The sequence below is a fragment of the Leuciscus leuciscus genome (assembly GCF_965113295.1).
Source record: "Leuciscus leuciscus genome assembly, chromosome: 1".
In the NCBI taxonomy this organism is placed as follows: Eukaryota; Metazoa; Chordata; class Actinopteri; order Cypriniformes; family Leuciscidae; genus Leuciscus; species Leuciscus leuciscus.
In genome coordinates, this window is record NC_138725.1 from 40,063,823 (window position 1) to 40,087,490 (window position 23,668).

General features: G+C 37.7%; 1 protein-coding gene across 6 annotated transcripts; it reads left to right on the forward strand.

The window, feature by feature from the left end:
* Positions 1 to 951: 951 nt before the first annotated feature.
* On the forward strand, positions 952 to 14,652 carry LOC309507254 (butyrophilin subfamily 1 member A1-like). 6 transcript variants are annotated; one of them, XM_082181398.1, is made up of 10 exons: positions 1,173 to 1,202; positions 1,322 to 1,400; positions 2,317 to 2,676; positions 2,769 to 3,032; positions 3,252 to 3,359; positions 11,597 to 11,659; positions 12,029 to 12,073; positions 12,339 to 12,365; positions 13,407 to 13,506; positions 13,588 to 14,652. In XM_082181398.1, the coding sequence occupies exons 1-10, from the start codon at positions 1,188 to 1,190 to the stop codon at positions 13,949 to 13,951; spliced, it is 1,425 nt and encodes a 474-aa protein (XP_082037524.1). In that variant the 5' UTR covers positions 1,173 to 1,187; the 3' UTR covers positions 13,952 to 14,652. The 6 variants fall into 6 exon arrangements, with proteins under 6 accessions (XP_082037523.1, XP_082037524.1, XP_082037520.1 ...); XM_082181397.1 differs by lacking the exon at positions 1,173 to 1,202 and adding an exon at positions 952 to 1,124 and having other exon boundaries at positions 13,407 to 14,652; XM_082181394.1 differs by having other exon boundaries at positions 13,407 to 14,652.
* Positions 14,653 to 23,668: the final 9,016 nt, after the last annotated feature.

The following is a 23,668-nucleotide window of genomic DNA, read 5'->3' on the forward strand; positions in this document are numbered from 1 at the left end:
GGGTTAACAGTGTACGTTACCTTTGTAAAAGTAGGGATTTAGCACTTACTAGCATGAAGAACAAATATTAACACAGGCTGAGCATGGAGATCGATTTAAGATTCAAATACTCTTCAATACAAAGACATAGGCCTACCCTGTGTGAGTTCCTGTGTTTAATGTTGATCACATTATATGAAGATCCACACGATGGCAAATGTGACATTGATTTTATACAACAGTTCAACAAACGCAATATTAATATTAAGTGGTTCATTTTCTACTCAGTTGTCAGTATTTTTTACAACAAAATAATAGCTCCAACGAAAGCCACAGCAGAAAAACGATGTTTATTGATAATCAAGTCGGCAGAATAGTTAGTGGTCAGGTGGTGCAAGTGCCCGGGAACAGTTGCTCTTGGCAGCGCAGGAATGCCGATAAACAAACAGCTAGGTGTTGTGCCGAATTTCGACCCCCTGCCAAATTATTACCCCCCTCGTTTAAGTCAGTACCTGATTGCCTAATCCTAACCCCTTCCCCACAACTAATCCTAAACCTACCAATACTAGGGGGGTAATCATTTGGCGGGGGTCGAAATTCGGCACAACACCTGTTGGTGATAAAATACAGCTGGCGCCGCTGATCAGCAGAAGTGATAAGCGACCACGCCCATACGCACACACACACAACACAGGGCGAGAAAGAGTCAGTGAATTCATGAACCGTGACAGTATCTATCTAAACTTTTTTTTTTTTTTTTTTTTTTTTAAGAATAAATGTTATATGTGATAAATTGTCTTTTGAAATGTATTTCTAGTGTTGTCAGTATTGGGGTCAGTTCTCTCTATAGGCTATTTGTGGATACATATATTGAGTCATCCACATTTGTGTTTGCATTTACTTTTAATAACTTGTCTGCCATATATTTTAAATCAGATTAAAGTGAGGAGTGTCAGTCTGTGTGACAAAAGAAACTACAGGGTTATCAGCCTGAACGATGGGAGGGACTGTGTCTCTTCCGGTGTTCGGTTATAAGAGAAAGTGAAACTAAACCAGCCCAGGAAGGATCTCCTTACGATCGTACTTAACTTTCATATGGACACAATTTATTAAGACACAATTTATTAACACAGTGAATGTTGAAGGTAAGTCATGGAAGAATCAGAAACACATTACCTGAAGTCTGGAACGAGTGTGACTTGAGGACCATGTTGGTTCAACAGGTTTAATGCATATAATACTTAATCTTGTAAATAAATGAAAATTAATTATTATAAGGCAAAAAGCATGTATGCTGATACTTTTCTGTAATGTTTTCTCTTTTTTCATATTTTCTTTTTAGCATCTAGCCTATTTCTCAGAGATGAAGTTCATTTGTTTGACTCTCCTGCTTGTTAGTGGAATTACAGATTCAAGATCAGGTAATTTATTCATCATTGTGAATAATACTTTATATTTATTGCACAGTAGCCCACTGTTTGTCTTAAACAAGGGTAAAAACCTTTAGCAGGGGTGTGATTCTTCCGGATAAATCCGGAAATGCTCTCGTAAATCATGCAAATCCGCTTTTCTTTTTTCTTTTTTTTTGCGGGTCGCGCGCAAAGCACGGTTAGGGTATGGTAAACATAATGACCGCTCACCGCTGTCAACGTTTTTTGTGCTTCTGATTCATGTCTTCATGTCCTTTCGCAAGTAGTCCATTCATTTGTCACGATGGAACTTCATTCAAAGCAGAGCTCCACCAAAGAGCCTGCACTCGTTGCAGAAGGTTAAAGTGTGCTAAGAATTTTGGACGTGTGGGGCGAACTATTTTTTTTCTTAGCTGAAGCCGATAACGGGACAAAATACATGTCAAGAGAGAGTGGAATTCCTATTTTCGTTTTGCAAGTATAATAAATTCTGTAGTCTACCCCTTACATGACCTGGCAAGTGACATTATTCTAAAAACGCATAAAACTCATTACGCGCGCGCGCGTGTGTGCGTGCGTGTGCGTGTGCTTGTGTTGTTAAGTCGAATAACTGCCTCGGACATGGATCTATACACAAAATAATAGCTTTTTACTTTTATGGGCTTTCAACAAAAGGAAATTCTACAGGTACCAATCTACCAACATGGCATTAGGACGTTATAAAATATATAATATATAGGACGTTTGCACTGTATTTCATTAAATGTATATGATGTCACTGTGTGTGTGTGTGTGTGTGTGTGTGTGTGTGTGTGTGTGTGTGTGTGTGTGTGTGTGTGTGTGTGTGTGTGTGTGTGTGTATGCTTTATTGGGCTTAACTCAGATAAATTGGGCTTAACTCAGACCGACTCTCTTTCTCTTGTAACAGAGCAGTATGAAGCAGTGGGACCTGCAGATCCTGTATTTGCTGTTGCTGGTGAAGATGTGACTCTGCCCTGTTCAGTCAAACCCAGCATCAGTGTTGTGGACATGACAGTGGAGTGGTTTAGACTTGATCTGAAAGACTCAGTGCATCTCTATGAGGATAATGGAGACAGAAACACAAAGCAGATTCAGTCCTACAGAGGGAGAACAAAACTGATCCACGAAGAACTACAGAGAGGAAACGCATCACTCAAACTCTCAACAGTCCAAATATCTGATGAAGGACATTATAAGTGTTTTATTCAGTCTAAATCCTGGTTTGATGAGGTCACTGTTGATGTCAGAGTTGAAGGTGAGGAAACCAGTGAGAACTAGCATGCTCTTTTCACAGAACAAACTAACTCAAAAAAGCCAGAATAATAACAGAATGTTCTTCCTGTTGATCTGTAGCTGTAGGACGTCCTCCAGTGATCACTGTAGATGGGGTTGATCGTTCAGGAGGGCTTCATCTACAGTGTGAATCTGAAGGTTGGTATCCTGAACCTGATCTTGAGTGGCTGGACAGTGAAGGAGTCAGTTTGAGTTCAGAAACTACAGAGACACACAGAAACACAGACAGATTCAGTGTCAAACACACCATCACTGTTTATCACAGTGGCAAGATTCACTGCAGAGTCAAACTGAGACATCACATGCTGGAGACACTGATGAACACCACAAGTAAGTACTGATACTTCTGTTAATGTACTTGTCAGTTATGTTTCACATTATATTTTTAATTCAGCATAGTCTGCAATTAGCATTAGGTTTATAATAGAGTTTTGTATCAACATTATTGAAACAAATATGTATGTGCCATTCAGAACTGAACATTATGTAAACACTTGTAAAAATATGTTTGATTTACACAATGTGCTTATTTACTGATTTGTTTTGTAGATAATATGTTTATTTCTTGGAGGACGTCAGTCATCCTGATTTCAGTTATAGTTGTGCTGGTTGTGATTGCTGGAATACTGATAGCTGTGTTCGTTCATAAACACAGAGGTAAAGTTCTTGTTTTCTTGCTGTTTTATATGTTTTATGTAAACAAATAAGGCAGACTGGGGATCATTTTTTACTTGTCTTAAAGGGATAGTTCACTTTGAAATTAATTTTTGGTATGTTTTAGCTTACCTCAAGGGCATCCAAGATGTAGGTGTCTTTTTTTCCGCAGTAGTTTCAATTTTGATATTTTTAGGTCAAACCGTTCTTGTCTGTCAGTCATATAATGCAGGTCTATGGTCACTGTCTCAAAGAGCATGCACAGAGTCCAAATTAAAACAATTCCCCGTCGTCAAAATTAAACAATTCCCCATCGTAAGTACACATTGATGGCCTAAGACACGAAACGAGCGGTTTGTGTGAGAAAACGAACAGTATTTATATCGTTTTTACCACTTATACACAGCCATGTCCGAGTGATCTGATCTGACGTGTACGCAGACTGGTGCATAGATATATACACTAGATGTCGCCTTGTCTACGGCAGTTCATTGGAACGAATGTCTTTAAGGCGACATCTAGTGTATATATCTATGCACCAGTCTGCGTACACGTCAGATCAGATCACTCGGACATGGCTGTGTATAAGTGGTAAAAACGATATAAATACTGTTCGCATCCGCACAATCAACGCTATGTTTATCCTAGCCTTTTTTGGTTTCCTTAGATGCTCGGAACTCGCTATCACTTTCAAATTCGAACCAAAAAATCCACCCCACCGTCTCAGACTTGTCAGTACTAGATGGTGAAACAATCTCATATTTGATTAAGCAAAGTAAGACTGACCAAACCAAAAAAGGTAATTTCATCTATATTTTTAACCTCTCATTGCCAATCCAACCATACCAGTCAATTCTGGCATTTCTGCAATGGAGAAGCTCTCAGGTTAAATCTCCTCTGGAGCCCCTGTTCGTAGACGAATCCAATAAACCCCAGACACGCTTTTGGTTCCAGAAACACCTCAAATCTGTTCTCCAACAGTCAGGCATTCCAGCAAAGAATTTTTCTAGTCACTCTTTCCGTTTCGGGGCAGCAACTTCAGCAGCCAAAAAAGGCCTCTCCCAACAGCAGATCCAAGCTTTCGGGTGTTTGACAAACACAATAAACCCCAGACATGCTTTTGGTTCCAGAAACACCTCAAATCTGTTCTCCAACAGTCAGGCATTCCAGCAAAGAATTTTTCTAGTCACTCTTTCCATTTCGGGGCAGCAACTTCAGCAGCCAAAAAAGGCCTCTCCCAACAGCAGATCCAAGCTCTCGGGTGTTTGACAAACACATTGTCGCAGTGGCCAAAAAAGACTAAATATATAATAAGAGTTAAGAGCCCAACTAATGGAAACACTAATCACTGTTATAGTGACTTTAAATGAAACACATTAGAGTTAAACCTCTGTTAATTCTCAATAAAAACTTCTGTAGACGTCTGACAGAAATAAAGTCAGTCTGGTTAGTAATAAGTGAAGCTGGTAATGCTGTTTGTGGAGTTGTTTAATCCTCCTCTGCTGAGATCTTCACAGATTTAATGTCTTCTTTTCTCTTCAGTTGATTTCATCTAAGGCTGTGGCTGAAGTCAGTTGTAGTTCTTGTGTTTCTGCTCGTCTCTTTTTCTGTTCTCTTCTTTCCTTCAGTGATTCTGCTTGTTAACAGGCTTATTAAGGCTGAAATGACTCCATATTTAATATACACAGACGTTGTGGCTCAGATAAGGTCCAGTTCTGGTTTATTTCTTTGCTCTTGGCTGACATGTGGCATTGCTATGGCCTGCTTGTGGCCCAGATCTGGCAAACAGGAGCGGTCCGCCCAAGTGCCGTCATTCCACGCTGCATGTGGGCCAGATCCGCATTGCACAAGAGCCAGATGTGGGCCGGATCTGGGCCGAAACAATGTTGCTATCTGTGTCAGATGCATTCCAAAGCTATATCAGACCAACCGGTTCCACATCAAAAAAGCCCACCAAACCCTCATTGATTAAAACCACCTGGGGTCTCTCTTTTTTCCATCCAGCGAGCAATTGGCCTCACAGCGGACGCAGTGACAAAATCCCCCGGTCGAGTACCCATGTTCCTAGGGCTGGGCGATATATCGCATCACATTGTTATGCGCATCTCGTCAGTAAAGCCGGTTCCTTGATTCACACTCAAGAGTGTTGAAGTTAATGAGATAATTAAGTGATTAATTGAGTGATGATTGAGCATTATTGAAGACACCTGATGTTAACAAGCAGAATCACTGAAGGAGAAAATCTCAAATTGTAAGCCACCGTTATGGCGATCATTGTTTGCTTTAGTTGGGCTCTTGGCCCTTATATTATTAACTTGTTGGTTACAGCATAACTGTGATTCTGCGTAAATATCCAGAATTTTAGATATAATATAAAGGATTTCTTAAAAGTTGTTTTAAAAAAAACAACTTTCTTTTAGGCACACACAGACGTCAAGATTCAGTCAATGCATCTCAACAATGGTAACGAGCAGAATATTCAATTAGGAAAAGTAAAGCATTGATCAGAACAATGCTTATTAAATATTTTGGATTATAAGAAAAATACTGATAATCATATGCTATAGAATCACAAAGCTGCTGCCAACAAGTTAAACTAAACTATCTCAATAAGTTTCATTTTTCAGATCACAGCATGATTATGTCAAAACATAACCAACACTATCAGATCTGACTTTTCTTTGTTCATTTGACTGTTATAAATCAATAACAGCAGACAAACAAAATTTAAAGTGAATGTATAAGGGTCAAGAGTCCAACTAAAGCAAACAATGATCGCCATAACGGTGGCTTACAATTTGTGATTTTCTCCTTCAGTGATTCTGCTTGTTAACATCAGGTGTCTTCAATAATGCTCAATCATCACTAAATTAATCACTTAATTATCTCATTAACTTTAACACTCATATTTTAACACTTTACACTCTTGAGTGTGGACTCATATACACTCCCAGGAGTGTTAATTTAACACTAAAGTTTTTGCTGCGTAGTAAATGCCGCTCCATCTGAAAGCAGGTGAAGGCGATTTACTACTAATCAAGGAACCGGCTTTACTGACAAGATGCGCATAACAATGACATGCGATATATCGCCCAGCCCTAGCGGACGCAGCAAGAACTTTCCCGGTAGAGCACTTACGTTTTCTCTTTCGTCCAGCGAGCATTGGTCTCACAGAGGACGCAGTGTGAAAAAATCTCCCGGTTGAGTACTCATTTTCCTCTTTTTTCTGGTTTCTCTTTATGTCCAGCGAGCATTGGTCTCACAGCGGATGCAGCGAGAACTTTCCTGGTAGAGCACTTACGTTTTCTCTCCCGCCCAGTGAGCATTGGTCTCACAGCGGACGCAGTGAGAAAATCTCCCGGTCGAGTACTCATTTTACTCTTTCTGTCCAGCGAGCATTGGTCTCACAGCGGACGCAGCAAGAACTTTCCCGGTAGAGCATTTAAGTTTTCTTTTCCATCCAGCAAGCATTGGTATCACAGCGGACGCAGTGACAAAATCCCCCTGTCGAGTACCCATGTTCCTATTTTCTGTTTTCTCTTTCTGTCAAGCGTGCATTGGTCTCACAGCGGACGGACGCAACAAGAACTTTCCCCCCAAGAGCACTTAAGTTTTCTCTTTCGTCCAGCGAGCATTGGTCTCACAGAGGACGCAGTGTGAAAAAATCTCCCGGTTGAGTACTCATTTTAGTCCGGCGGCTGTCCTCTGCTCTTAGCCTTTTGAAGGGAGTACTCTGGGTTTGGGCCGAACTCCGAGCTCGGAGCCCTCCCCCGGACAGCACGCCAAATATGCTTTAAACTTTACCCCCTCTAATTGTATGTAAGTGTGAACTCGTGAAATTATGTTTTATTAACAAAGTTCGGGAGGAGCACTTTCAGATAATTAACATGAGTGGAGAGCACTCAGCAATCAATGACAAGAGGTATATATAGATTCAGCAATCTCACCTCAATCCCTTGACAGTTTAGCAGCATCTCTCCACCTCCTCCACACTTCTAGTCCTAACCACTTACATATGGGGGGAGTACTCTGGGTTCGGGCCGAACTCCGAGCTCGGAGCCCTCCCCCCGGACAGCATGCCAAATATGCTTTAAACTTTACCCCCTCTATAATTGTATGTAAGTGTGAACTTGTGAATTTCTAGTTATGAACATCTGCATCACTTAGAGACAGACATCAACAATGAATCAAGAGACCACAAGATGATTATGTCATTATCAATACAGTACATTACAATCATCATTCACTGATCACATTTTCTCTCCTTTCTGCCATAAATGTCCCTTTTAAACACATAGTTAAAGCAGCCAGAGAAAAACATGATGTTAAAAAGTCAAGGGTCACGAGCTGAACTAAACATTTTCAGTCAAGTCAATATTTAAACCTCTGCTTTTTGTCAATAAGAGCTTCTGACGTAAAACAGAAATAAAGTCAAACTGGTTAGTAATAAATGTAATGATGTGTAATGAGTGGACGTCAGTTGTAGTTCTTGTTTCTGCTTGTCTCTTCTCTTTTTCTGTTCTTGTTGTTTCTCTTTCCTTCAGTGCTTGTTAACAGTCATTTACTTAATGTTCTGTTGGGATTGAAAGGGTTTCGGTTGTCTGAGTTTTGTGGGTCATTGTGTTTAAGAGTAGCTTCAGTCCAGCAGAAGATCATGAAACACTGATGTTATTCTGCCTGATGCTTTATTTAAACCAGTAACTGTGTAGTTGCTGACGCAGTGATAAGCTGTTTGCTAATTATATTAGTTCATGCATGTGTGCTGTTGTTAGCTAGCAGTTATCTGAAGAGATTGATGTTTCTTGTTATAATGTTTTTGTTTAATTTGGTTCACTTTACCATACAATTTTTTTTGTGGATTTAAAAAAATAATGAAATTCACGGCATTAATATGCTCACATAACTAGCACACTATAAATACGTATTTGTTTAAAAACTGAAATGGCAATTGGCCAACTGAAGGCAGTCAGTTTCTGCAAATGAAATGAGTTAAATCGTGTTTTAATTTTGTGCAATTGTGCTGGCAATATTTTATAGGTCAATTTCTTACAGTAAAAAACTGCTTTACTTTGTATTACTTCAAATTTACGGTGAAAGGTTTTACAGTAATGCTGATTTTTTTTTATTGAAAATGTTTCGTTTGAAGTCACGGTTATGGTGATTATTGTTTGCTGTAGTTGTGCACTTGACCCTTGACTTTTTTTTAAAATTAACTCTTTTTCCCCAATTGCAATAGTGTTGAATTGAGAACGCATGAGCATTGACAAAGTACAGTAGATCAGCAGAAGTTGTCTGCTTTTACGACATTCAATTGCTTATTATACAGTATTTAAATTACGGCTTAAATCACTGTTTCAAAGCAAATGCAGTAGTAGTGAGGTCGAGACACTGTACTGCAGAAATGCTTCTTTTTTTTTTTACTAAACCTGTTCAGCTGTGATAGAACGATAAGTAATGCATTTACACTCACACAAAACCGAGATTATCTGAAACAACGTCTTTTGTGCAACAAATTTAAACTGGTCATTTAGACACACTTAGACATCAACACTCATCATACAAACCTCAACAATGATGACAATCAACAAGATATTCAGATAAACAGATCAACTCCAAACATCACAAAACAAGCTGCTAAAATTCATGTCACAATGCATGCTGGGATCCATGGATGAGTTTTGATTGGTGCACCCAGAATGCACTGCAGCATGAAGCATTTTGTTGATTGTCACCATTGTTGAGATTCATGTTTATTCGTTAGCTGTGTGATCCTAAATGATAGTTTTCAATTGAAGAAATCAACATAGAGCTCAGTCTCTGTTAAATCTCAGAAACAGCTTTAATACACTTGTGGAAAGTCATACTGGTTAGTAATAAGTGAAACTGGTAATGCTGTTTGTGGAGTTGTTTAATCCATCTCTGCTGAGATCTTCACAGATTTATTTATTTGATTTGCAGTTGAATGTTTCAATGGCTGGCATCAGATTGCTTATTATTTGCTGTAGAAATGAATTTAAATGGTTATAAAAAAAAGTTGTCAACTGAAACATTTGAAATAAAATGATCATTTACAATTTAACCCTTTCACGCATAGTGGTCACTACAGTGGACAGCTATTAAAAAAGCATTTTCTTGAATTTGCACAGGTTTTTATGGCAAAGTTGCACATCAATCTCTTCATTGGACCCTGGTGCATCATCCTATAAATTGCAATCAAGTGGCAAGCCTTTGTGTTTCGATTTTTTCCCCCTCCAAACCAAGATGGCCAAGGGTCAGTCAGACATGCCAAGTTGCTCCAGAATATCCACCCATTCCTTCTATCCTAGGAGACTCTTGTAGGTAAAAAAAATATTGCAGCATAAAGCAATATCTAATGAGTCATATCACAGTAAAATTTTCCAAGTTTTGATTTTAGATTGAGAGAAAACTCTGATTAATCACATGTCCACTGTAGTGGACATCATGCATGCAATGGCTATATTTCAGATACAATTCATAATTATAATGTGAATATTGTTTTTGAAATTTAAAACTTAAAAACTTAATATGCATTGACTTTTTCTACTGTAAATAAATGTATTTGTATTATTAGAATGTAATTTTCATTGACATCGAAAAAAGTCATGTGATTACATAATGTATGACACTTGTAATGCATTACTTTACTTGTTAGATCAAAAAGTAATCTGATTTTATAATGCATGTTATTGTAATGCATTTTTTACTCATAACATCAAAAAGTAATCTGATTACATAATGCATGTTACTTGTAATGCGTTTCCTTTCTCATAACATCAAAAAGTAATCTGATTATGTAATGTGCGTTATTGTAATGTGTTTTTTTACTCATAACATCAAAAAGTAATCTGATTAGGTAATGCATGTTACTTGTAATGCGTTTCTTTACTCGTTACATCAAAAAGTAATCTGATTAGGTAATGCATATTACTTGTAGTTAATTACTTGTTAGATCAAAAAGTAATCTGATTAGGTAATGCATGTTACTTGTAACACATTACTTTACTTGTAACATCAAAAAAGTAATCTGAATGCGTTATGCATGTTACTTGTAATGCGTTACCCCCAACACTGATCATTTCAGATGAGATTGAAAAAACGTATCGCTAGGTTTTCTCAGAGGAGGGCTATGATAGAAATGTGCATGTCCATCTTGAACATAATCAGAATTATCAGCTAATAAGGGTAAATCTCCATACTCTGGTGCACTGGAGGGAGCATCTGAGTGGTTTCCACAGTTGTACATTGACAGGCTGTAGAAAATTCTGATGGAATCACGTCCTCATGTTCTGATATCAAAGATACGCGAAGTGCAACTTGTATGAAGTTGTATGAAGCCATTGCAATATTTTGCATTTATATTTTTTGTATATATTTTATAGTTTTCACATTATTTGATATAATTGCATTGATTAGTTTGTTAAATTCACATACTTTATCTGTTTGATTATTGTCTTATATTTAATACAGTATATCTTCAGTTTAAACCAACCGCATGCTGTCCACTCAAGTGGACATCTGAAGATCTCTTTGAAAAATTTGTAAAAAAATAAAATAAAAATCAATTCTTGTTTTTCATGCCCTAAGAGCAATAAAAACACATAGGAAAAAAATCCTGACTGAATAAAAACAAATGAAATAAAATAATAATTTATTTGGTTGAACTAAGAAAATAAGCCAAATAAGGTGAAATGAACACACTGTAAAAAATGTCTAACCTCGCCAAGTCAAAATTTTCTAGTGACTGGTCACATCTACATTTTTAAATTGGCCCAAGTGTAATTCTTGTTGCAATAGTCTGTTAACATTGGCTCAATGAGAAATAATACGTCAGACTAATTGAAAAATTTAGATGTAACCAGTCACTAGAAATGTTTGACTTGGGGATGTAATTTTTTTTTACAGTGCATGAACTTTGGTATAGAAACTTAAAAGTAAGTTCACTTTACTTTCATAGTTATTTAAACTAAATTTATAAGTTCAAATAACAAACATTTTCAAGTTGAAAATACTAAATAAATACAGCTTAACTGAATCCATGTAAAAAGAAGTAAAGTGTTGACAGTGTAAGACAGATATTGGTTCACTCATCTTCATTGATGATGTGAAGTATTGAGGAAAATGTCTTTGTCTTAAACACTGTGGAAGGAAATGTATGTATATCAGCTATATATTTAATGCTGTTTTCTCTTCTTTATATCTTTATCCTGAATTTTCTTCAGCACTCGATCAACTACAGAATGAGCACAGGACACTACAGAATGAGAAGAGCCGAATACAACATGGTGAATCTGTCTTTATTAAGTTATTAATTAATTGTTCATTAAAAGTCTGTTTACAGCCATAAAATATCTACTTAATTAATTTAGTTTTGTGTGTATCTTGGCTCCTATAAATGGTTATCAGTTGTTTATAATGTATATTTATTCATTCACTGATGTACTTGTGTGATGTTAACACAGCCTATAAACACAACTAATGATTGTAACTTGTTTGTAATTTCAATGTCAAGTCATCTTTATTTATATAGTGCTTTTTACAATACAGATTGTGTCACAGCAGCTTTACAGAGATAACAGGAAAATAATGAACAAAGTTTGATTCTGCTGTAGATCTAATGTTATTTTTTTCCTCTATTTATGAATTTTCTTTAGAACGTGATCAACTTTTACAAATGCAGAAGATTATTCTACCAAAAGGTGAATTTGTTTATATGCCTTTATTAAAATATGAATCACTTTTGAATTATTTTGCAAAACAATGAATTAATATACTGTGCATTCATATATATGTCTATACTATCATTATATTTTATTATAGGATATACAGTATAAACTGTGTAAAGTCGTCTAGGATTTTGTTGCTCTTCAAGCTGTGATTAAAATGATTGATCTCATTATTGATCTAAAGATGACTTCTGTTATGAACCCTTTTATAACTTCATACTTTCTGTTTCATACTTAGCTGTCCCACATTTAAGAACACACACAGGTGAGTAAAATCTATTCATAAGTAGGCTATTTATTTTAAATTCATGTCAAACATTTATTGATTTATTATTATTATTGTTAATGTTTTTGAGTTTTTGGTATAATGCACTGCATAAATGCAATCAAATGATTAATATACTAAACAAGCTTGTGCACAATTCAGAATTGAATTGATGTCAAAAACAGGATATAGAATTATAATTCGAATTTGAATTAAAGGAAGCACAATCGTAATTCAGTAAAAATTCAAAGAAATTCATATACATATTTTAAGTGAAGTGTTTAACAATGAAGCTTTACAGAATATGTCAGATATGATTGCATTAAATATTCTATAAATGATATTAGTTTGATCTACTTGTACAGATTACATTAACAGGAAATGTTTTCCATCAGCAATGAATGTTAAAAGCTCTAGTCACAGAACAAATAATTAAGTTTGATTTATTGTAATTGTAATTTTGTGGAACATGATGGAACATGACTCCATTTCTGTCACGTCTACAGAAGATCTTATTGAGAATTAGCAGAGGTTTAGAACCAGTACGCATATTTGTAATGTTATTCAATAATAACATAAAATGCAACAATGCAATGCTAATTTTCACATTCATTACTGTTAAATCAGTTCTGTAAATGGGGAAGACGGACTCAATAGTATACTGCAGCAGATGCGCCATAAAATTTTAATTCGTGGCATAGCATCACTGCTGGTGGGAGGGGCCCCGTCGCCTTCTTTGCGGGGGGGCCTCAGAGATGTGCGGTACGCCACTGCCTAGCAACCAACCATAACCCTCTAGCAACATACTAGCAATCACCCAGAATACCCTAGCAACTTCAAGCTTTTTAAACTACTGTTCAGGTTTTCTCAAGCCATCTTTAACATTTGCTTACAAACATTTTAATCTAGTTTACAATTAATGCAATATTTTTATTTTTGTTTATCTTGATCTAAAGTTACTATGATTCCTAATAATAAAATATAATTCTTTATTTTGTTATATGCTCATCTATAAAGCAGAATTTTGAATATTTTCAACAGTGAATGTGATTCTGGATCCTGATTCAGCTCATCCACGTCTCATTGTGTCTCATGATGGGAAACAAATGGAATATGGAAACACACAGAACGCAGTGGATGGGGGAAAAGAAAGGTTTGATTGTTATCTTGGTGTTCTCGGGAAGGATGGATTCTCCTCAGGGTGTTTTTACTTTGAGGTGCAGGTGAAGGATCAAACTGAGTGGGATTTAGGAGTGACCAGAGAATCCAGTAACAGGAGCGGCAAGCTCGGTCTGAGTCCTGAGAAAGGATACTGGACTGTGAGACGGAGAGATGTGAGGTATTGGGCTCTTGCAGATTCTCAATCTGTCCCTCTTTCTTTGAGAGTGAAGCCTCAGAGGGTCGGTGTGTTTGTGGATTATGAGAAGGGTCTCGTCTTCTTTTATGATGTGAAGTCCATGTCTCATATCTACACTTACACTGATCAGTCTTTTAATGAGAAACTCTATCCATGTGTTGGTTTGGAGTATATGTGGAAATGGACGAATGAAAACTCCACAACACTGATAATCTGTGATGATTATTAATGAGATCAGTGAATGAATTTACATGATCAAGTGAAATAAAAGGAAATACAATACAAAAAGTGTCATAGCCACAAATATGAACTATTATTCATAAATGTGGACACAGAAGTGTGTGTGAGGGGTTCATCTGATCACTGATCACTGTTCTCCATCAGCACCTCCTCATCTCCACTAGATAGTGAATGAAAGTCATCATGAAGTGCTGATCGCACAGTTCACTGTTTCTCCCTCAATAGTGTTTGGTGTTTGTTGATGAATGTCCAGATTGAGTAAAGCTGGAATCAAAGGATAAGCTCAAATATAAGACATTTTCATGTGTGTAACGCTTTGCTCACAACATCATTCCCACAATGCCATTTGTGTTATTCAGTTTTCATGTGGATAGCGTAAAGAATTAGCCATGTCCAAACTTCTGATCCGACACAGATGAATAGATGAGTTTAAGTTCATTCATGTATTCATATATTCTTAAGTAATCACTTGTATTCTTCATTTTCATTCTTTTATTATTAGGATGGATATCGTTCACCCAAAAAGAAAATTTTCATGTCTTTCCAACCCTGTTTTTATTGTTCTATTAAACTAAATATTGAGATGTTATCAGTCTGAGTCATTGTATTTACAGTTGATTTTTACTGTCAAGCTCTTAAAGGACTTTAAGTTCTGTTGCTTTTAAATGAAAATAAATATAATGAACAAGACACCCAAAGTACTGTTATTTATTTCCCTTCGAAAGACGTGTTTATCCTTTTTACTTTAATTACATGTTTTTATATTTATTTATTTATATGACAATAAAATAGCCGATATGGAGAATATTTGGGAATATTCACACATAATTTATACACAAAACATGATATCAGAGTTTTAAAATCAAACATTTTAAAAGAGAACAATACATCACGGCTGTTTAAACCAATGAGCATTAGGCTTTGTCATCAGCAAGTCGTTTCCCATCATGCTTTAGATCAGCGCAGTCGGTGGAGAGCAACCGTTTCCGACTGCAGAATCCGACACGTCCGCCTCGCCGTCGCCAGAGTTTGTTGACATGCGTCAGCATGACATCAGAGCAAGGCGGACCGCACTCGGACACATTTCTAACCGGCTGTTGCTTGCTTGGTCCCTGTTATATAAGCATAATTTTTCACCCCATATATATATATATATATAATTATTTTTTTAATCCTTATTTTTTGAAAGATGGTTTTCAGCAGGTATTATACGAATAGATCAATTACTAAATCAAGAAGGTATGTTTTATTCTGAGTTTCTAGATTTCCATAAATTCCAGTGACACCAGGGAGTTTTCTGTTGTGGAATGTGATTCCCACAGGAGTCTTGGCATTATTCAGAACCAATACTCAAACCAGTATTGCATTTTCCTTCCTTTGATTTATTTGATACGGCAATTGGGAAACTTTGTTTGCCCCCGGAGTCTTAAAGGAACCGTATGTAAGAAATGTATTTCAATTAATCATAAAATGGCCCTGATATGTCACTAGACATTAAGAAATCATGTTCATTTCCAATACTTATATCACTGACAACAGTTTAAATATTGTCATTTAAAAGTGAAGTTGCAGCCCTCAACTGATGTTGATGTTGTCATCTTGTGTTTTGGCCTGATGCTCCACCCTCCACCTATCTACTAATCACGATGTCAGTAGTGTTTCAGCATCCGGGTTGCCAGCTCTGCTCTAGTTACCACAGCTGCAGCTACAAACTTGTCGGATAAAAAATGCCTATGATGTGAATAACATCTCTCATGAAGCATAAACATAATTAACAGAAAAAAAAAACTTACTGTGTAGGGCTCGTCACTTGACATCAGAGGTGGGAAATCCAGGGGCCAATGAGTAGAAGTCCTGCCATATGTTTATTCCACCCATGAACTCAGTCAGCTGATTTCACTAATTAGTTCTCTCTCCTGTCTGAATTAGCAAATCCAGGTGATTGGAAGAAAATACTGAGGAGGACTTTTACTTTCTGAACCTGGACTTTACACCTCTGCATAGCAATGCCACATGTCAGCCAAGAGCAAAGAAATAAACCAGAACTGGACCTTATCGTAGCCAAAAAATAGTAATTTCAGACACAGCCTCAGATGAAATCAACTGAAGAGAAAAGAAGACATTAAATCTGTGAAGATCTCAGCAGAGGAGGATTAAACAACTCCACAAACAGCATTACTAGCTTCACTTATTACTAACCAGACTGACTTTATTTCTGTCAGACGTCTACAAAACGTTTTATTGAGAATTAACAGAGGGTATAACTCTAATGTGTTTAATTTGAAGTCACCCTATCAGTGATTAGTGTTAGGATACACCACTCTACAGTAATTTTAAAGTGATTGCAGTACCAGTTGTGGCCAAAATCTTACATACGGTTCCTTTAAATCAGTGGTTCTCAACCTCTCCTGCAGGGACCCCCTGACAGGCCATGTTTCTGTTTCTCTAACCTTGAAATGGCACACCTGATTCAATTAATGAGTAGTTATTAAAGTAGGAAGAGTAGGAAGAGTAGGAATTAGTCAATTAATCAATTAATCAATTAGTCAACTACTCATTAAATTAATTGAATCCATTTCAGGGTTAAAACAGAAACATGGCCTGTCAGGGGGTCCCTGCAGGAGAGGTTGAGAACCACTGCTTTAAATGTTAATAAAACTATTTGTTCATTATTTCAAAAAGACATTGTCTCCAGGCCAAACTGTATTGTTTATTGGAATAGACTGGTTAAAGGTTTGTTATGGAAGACCATCTGGGGCCTGTTTCAGAAAGGAGGTTAAGTGGAAACTCTGAGTATGTTAACCCTGAAATGAGGGAAACTCTGAGTTTTCTGTTTCAGAATGGGAGGTATGTTAAACCTGAGAAAGCAGAGTAAGTCAAGCCCGTTTCTGAAAGAGAGGTAACTTATACTCAGAGTCAGTTACCATGGAAACTTACTCTGTGAACCTAACCTGGTCGGGAGCAGTAAACCCAGAGTTTCTTTCGGTCTCCTCCCCTTTTTTAAAGTGGAAGTGGTGTTTAAACACCTCATTCATTCTTTCAGTACATTTTTAATTAATAAAACTAATCTTTTATTAATAAATAAAATATTGCTATTTTTACTGCTGTTTTTTTTTTTTTAAGATGAAGTCTATATAACTCCTTAACTGGCAACTGAAAATACAGTAGTAGATTAGAGTTACATAATAGCCTGGGAAAACCCAGACTACTTCCGGCGAATTTTAATTCTCTCTCCAGGATAGTCTGCAGAAGAGCCCATTCAAACTCATTTCTGTGCCGCCGAAATCGCGGCACCAATCAGAAACGTTTGGGGAGGGATTTACATGATGACGACAGCGCAGCGACGCTGAAGGAGATTTCATTACAAAGATGGATGCCGCCGTGGAACATCACTCGTTCGAATCATAGACAGTATATAAACGAATCAGTTATCGCGTCTGTTTTGAGCGATTTAAACTTACCGTTTTCGTTAAAACCGGAGCAAAGAACAACACTCGAAGCATACGTCATCTCCTTCATCGATCTGATTGGTTTTATGACTATCCAATTGCGCCCAGAGGAATTTGAGCTACGTCGGTTGGTGACGCCCCTTTGGAAATGATTTGTCTACATAACATCGCCAGACCCTTCACTCAGTTTCAACTGAGAAGGGTCTGGTTTTAACCAGGCTAGTTACATAATGTAACATAATGTAACTAAACAAATTCTGCAGAATTAAACTGGCATTTACTGAAAATCACTGAACTGTTCATCTCTGCAACAGAAGTTGATGGACCGTCCTCCTGCTGTTCTTCCACACTCTGGGGGCGCGGGGAGAGATACGAATACCCGTTTATACTTAGATTTAAACTTAGATTCTATAGGCTACTCCACATAAAAATGTGAATAAATGTGAATGTGTAGATTGTTTGATGTGTAGACACATAATGTTAACATTACCAGTAGGCCTCTCTGTGGCAGCAGAAACTCTTTATCCCCATCGTCCTGTGAAGATGAGGATTTGGTTGAGTACACTTTATAATAAGTTTAATTTATATAGCGCCTTTCCCAAGCTTAAGGACGCTTCACAATGACAGTAAATAACAAGCAATTTACAAATAAACGGACAATGGACATTTGCCCAGTCCAAGTAATGGGCGATTGCAGTTGCAAATCGCATTACATTTGCAATACAAACATAAAACAGAGGCAACAAACATTAATCACAGACAGCATGGTGGGCAGTTGGAGTAAAGATGCAATAGATTATTGGTACCTAGGTTAACATTGTGACTGTGTTATGTCAAATTAACATTTTCATGACTGATAATACTGATTAAACAAATGGGTTTTGAGTTTATGCTTAAATTCATGCAACGTGGTTGTTGTCCTGAGAGCCAACGGAAGAGAGTTCCATAGCTTAGGGGCTATAACAGAGAAAGACCTGCCACCCATAGACGACAGACGAAATCTCCGCTCACAGAGGAGTTCACAGCCAGAAGATCGGAGAGTTCGAGGGGGAATATAAGGAGAAAGTAAGTCAGAGAGATAGGCTGGAGCAAGACCATTGAGTGACTTAAAGGTAAGCAGAAGAATTTTATAAGTGATCCGGGATGACACGGGTAGCCAGTGCAGTTTAAACAGAATTGGAGTGATATGGGCAGTTTTTTTAGTGTAAGTTAGTAGTCTTGCGGCAGAGTTTTGAATATATTGCAAACGTGAGATAGAGTGTGCTGGTAGTCCAGAAAAAAGAACATTACAGTAGTCGAGGCGAGATGTGATGAACGTGTGTACTAGTGCTTCAGCGTCTTTTGGGCTGACATAGGGACGGAGTTTGGCAATACGGCGCAGGTGAAAAAAGGACGCTTTACAAAGTTGACTAATGTAAGAGTCGAACGTCAGTGCAGGGTCAAGAATGATACCCAAATTTTTGACAGTGGTAGATGGAATTATTGATGTAGCTTCAAGGTCAAGTCTGGGAATGTTACTTAAATTTTTTGTTAGAGATGGGGGGCTAGTGATTAATATTTCTGTTTTAGTCAGATTCAGACTGAGAAAATTGGAGTTGAGCCAGGTCTTTAATTCATTAATACATGATGATAGTGATGTGGTCTGGTGAATAGAATCTGGTCGGCAAGCAGTATATATCTGGATATCGTCGGCGTAGCAGTGGTATTGAAAACCGTGGCGGCGAATGATTTGTCCAAGAGGCAGAATGTAAATAATAAATAGTAATGGGCCAAGAACTGATCCCTGTGGAACACCTTGTTTGAGAGTGACAGTGGGAGATTTGTAATTGTGCATAGTGATGTAGTATTTCCTATCTGTCAGATAGGAGGAAAACCAGGATAACGCGGCTCCTGAGATACCAATCTCTGAGAGGCGCATGAGTAGGACTTTATGGCAGACAGTATCGAAAGCTGAGCTGAGGTCGAGTAGTAAAAGTAAGGAAAGGTTTCCCGAGTCACCAAAGAGTAAGAGGTCATTGATAACCCTTGCTAATGCAGTTTCAGTACTGTGGTTTTGGCGAAAACCAGACTGAAATAAATCAAAACTGTTGTTGAGAGATAGATGTAATGGCAATTTTCAGAAGTTAATATCAAACAGCATCAGAGGTGTAAGAAAACTTTCAAGAGACAAAACTGTAATAAAGAGAAAAGGTTTATTTCAATGAGGATTCTTTTCACAAAAGCCGCAGCCACCCAGCTTTGAAATAGAATACCTATTAGACATAATAAAACATAGACATTTTATACAGTTTCTTGGCAAAAACTCCTCCTTCCAGGTTTCTTGTAAATTTCCAGAAAGATACCCCCTATCTTCAGCTAGTTCGGACTGGTTTCTACCCCCTGGTGCAGGTCACACTGTTCTTTGTCCCTGAGACACCCAAAGGCCTTCATCTACGGCCTAAATTGGCCCTCGCTTCCCTGTCCTCCTTCAGCTGCTAGAAAACCTCACAGAAACATATGATTAAACAGTTTGGAAACGAATGATAATAAGAAATGCTGAATTTTCCAAAACAATTCCTCCTCTTTATCATTCTCTGATAAACGTATTAAAGGAAAATTCATCCTTGTCTTCTAATTTCTTGATCAAACATCATTACATCATTTCATTTCAAGATCAGAATTGATTCACAGTTACTCTTCATGTCTGAATTTCATATCGCTGATCATACCCTTAAACTTAGTAGGCAAAAAGATTAAAATTAAAACTATTAGGCAAAAACATTAGAATTAAAACTAGTTTGAAAAAAAGATTAAAATGAAATAAGCTCAGGCTATTTTTCCAGGGATAGACCCTTAATTTTACAGCAAGCAGATAAAGGTTTTTTCTGGAACCGGGCTAGACGAACGAGCTCTGTCATTGCATCCCCAACACTATAGGTCGGACCCTCAGTCATTTCAGTATAAACAAGAAAAAGTTGGATTAATATTTAGTAGGAAAACAAAACATGCTATAAAAACACAGATAAAGTAGATACAAAAACTCCTCATATTCAAACCCTGTCCTTGTATGCCATCTCGTAACACGGATGGCTACTGCTTTTAACCCTCTGAACATATCATCATTCTTACAATGGAAAAAGAAATAAAAATAATGAAAACAATAATAATAATAAAAACAGTGAATAGAACAGTCAATCATTGACATCAAAACCAAAACAATCAAAGTTTAGAAAATCCCTTTCCTGGTCCCAGGAAGACAACAAAAAGGAAAGAAAACACATTTAACTCATGTCTGCATACACGTCATCGCTGTCATAATCATCACATTGCTCTCCATCAGTTATTGGGTACAGAGTCAGTTTCACTGCTTGGACTGACGTGCTAACCGTCCCTGCCCTGATCAATCTCTGCACTAAGCTGGAAAGGCACTTCATAATGCATGGTAAACAAAACAGAATCAGCAATCCCATACCCACAATTGGCAAGACAGTTTGAATTATTCTATAAAACCACCCTGACCATGCAGACATCAGCCACCCCACCCACTCACTACCAGTAGCTTTAGGCGGCTCTTTTACAGCTTTTCTCAGGTGCTCGATGATATTGGTTATGTTGTCACTATAATCAGGAATGTTAAAACAACATGATACCCCCAACATTTTACAAACTCCACATTTCTTTGAAGTCAAAGCTTCAGAGCACAGCTGCTTACAGCGTTTGCTCTCCTCTTTTCACTGTTTGTTTCAGGACTCTTCACAAAGTATAAAAATTTGTACTATATGCCATCAATTTCATTAAAACTGTGTTGAGACAGTATTCCTCTATCAAGAGGTTAGTCTGCAGATTCAACTTAATGTTATCAATATTTTGTCAGTCCCACTTATCTCTGCTGTTTCACAAAAAACAAAATATCATATTACTCATCTCTCAATCCCTAAATCGCACAGGCTCAGTTAACAGCTTTTAGCTGATATTGGATGAGAGAGACTCTCATAAACTTCTAAAATCAAACTTTATCTACCACTTAAACTTTTAACTCTAGCCCAGCAGTAAGGCATCTTTGCCAGAATTTACATCTATTTTCAAATAAACATAATTTTTATATTTGTCTTTTGCCCACATCAGGGAAGTTAGACATTACATTACCACTAAAATAAAATTCTTCCCCATTCTGCCTTTGTTCATTCCTCATCTTTATGCCACTTAACTTGACATAAATAGTTCCATAAATTCTATCAGAAATTTTATTTTCATAACATACATTTCACTATATTTCTTCTCATCTTTCCCTACATGCTAGTTCCTTCTGCATCCTCCAATCTTCTTACGACTTCCATCTATTAACTTTCCTTTAAACTTTCTTTTCTCCCTTATTTACTTGCACATTCTTTTCACTTTCTTTAGCACTGCATTCACATTCTTAGTTCTTTCTCAGACGAAAACTTTAATATCGTCATTTAAATACTGTTCTACTTTCAAAAAACCCCACATTAATACACGTCACTTTCACGTTATCACTTTCTTTTCTGAGTGTCCATTTACAATTACAGGCTAAATGGCCCCGCTGACCATAATTAAAACACTCTCTTTGCCTATAGTTTGATCATTGAGCTTGCAAACAGCTCCAACTTACTGCACACCCTTGAAGCAGTGTGTCCTAATCAGGAATGTAAAGAGCCACTGATAAGCAGTCCTCTGTATTCTTTTACAGTCCACCAGTGTGGATTCAATCACAACAGCCAAATCATAATCTTCATCATTATTATTGGCAGCACATTAATTTCCATAAGTTGTAAAGAAAATCATTCAACATATTCTAAAGGTTTTCACTAAACATTTTCTTTGTTAACTCCAACCACCTTGTTTGGCAGATACACAGAAGTTCCCACATTCATTAAAGCTGGATAACAGCACCCTGACCAGTCCTTTTTTGCAAACGGTGATATGATATTACCACAAACCCAAACTGCCGCCGGTGAACTTTGATACGGTTTATCGAATGGACACTTAAAGTTGATTTCTTCGTGGTTGGTTTTAATTCTGCAGTCTGACCACCCAGTTTTCAATTGTCTCGGTCTGACCTTTGCTTGTCCCCTCGTCTCTCATCCAGGCCAGCTCCTCTCCAGAGGCCCGTTCGATCTCGGGTGGCCCTGGCAGCACGAGAGGTTTCGCCGTTGTTGTTGTTTGTCGTCGGGGTTCCTCCTCCTGTTGCTCTCCTGATATGGGTGGAACTCTCCTGCAGTGATTGGCATTCACCCACGTGGCTCGCTCGCCGACCTTCACCGCCGTATGCGTGATCAGCAAGACTTGGAACGGTCCTAGCCACCGTTTCGCCCTCCAGCTCTTCCTCCTGAGGTCTCGAATCACCACGTAATCACCCGGTCTGATTTTGTGCAGGAACGTCTCTGCTACTTTGCCCCTGGTATTTCTTTCACCTGCACAGAACTGTTAGATCACAAACACGACATCTCTTTGCAGTAATTCAACATTTCATTCTCACACACATCTGTTGATGGAAGCCTCCTTCTTTCCCCCGTTATACCCATGAATGGTGGTCTACCAAAGAGGATTTCAAATGGGCTCAAATTTGTTTTGACTCTCTTTCTCATTCTCATGTACATTAACACGATGGGGAGTGCTTTCACCCACGAGAGCCCTGTTTCTTCACAGCATTTTGCCAATTTGTTCTTTACCGTCTGGTTTTCACGCTCAACAGCGCCCCCGCTGGCAGCGTGTTAGGCACAGTGTGTTCCATCGTGACCACATATCCACGACTACCAAACAATATTTCTGTTTTCCACACGGGGTTAGTTCAATGAAATCAATCATTAAATATTCAAATGGCCCGTCTGGGGCTGGCTGACTTGCCAGTGGTGTTTTAATGCCCCGTGCAATGTTATATGCGGTGCAAATCACACATCTTTTACAAAAATTCAGTATATATTGTGAAACCTTTGGTAAACCACAATTCCCTCATTTGCATAATCATCCCCTCTTTTAATGCATGGTCCCACCCATGCATTAATTTAGCGTAATGCAAGAAAAAAAACAAAAAAATGACTAGGCAGACATGGCTGTCCACCAACAGATCTCCATACATCATCAACAAGGCTGCAGCCTGCCGTCTTCCATTTGTTTTTCTCAGCTCCTGTGGAAAAAGACTGCATGCTCTGTAAACAAGGAGAAATGTCATTGTTAAGGTTATTGTCAACTTGTACGCAGGTGGCGCCACTGGTATCAGCTTCAGTCTGGTTTGTTGCCGCTGCCTTCGCAGCCAT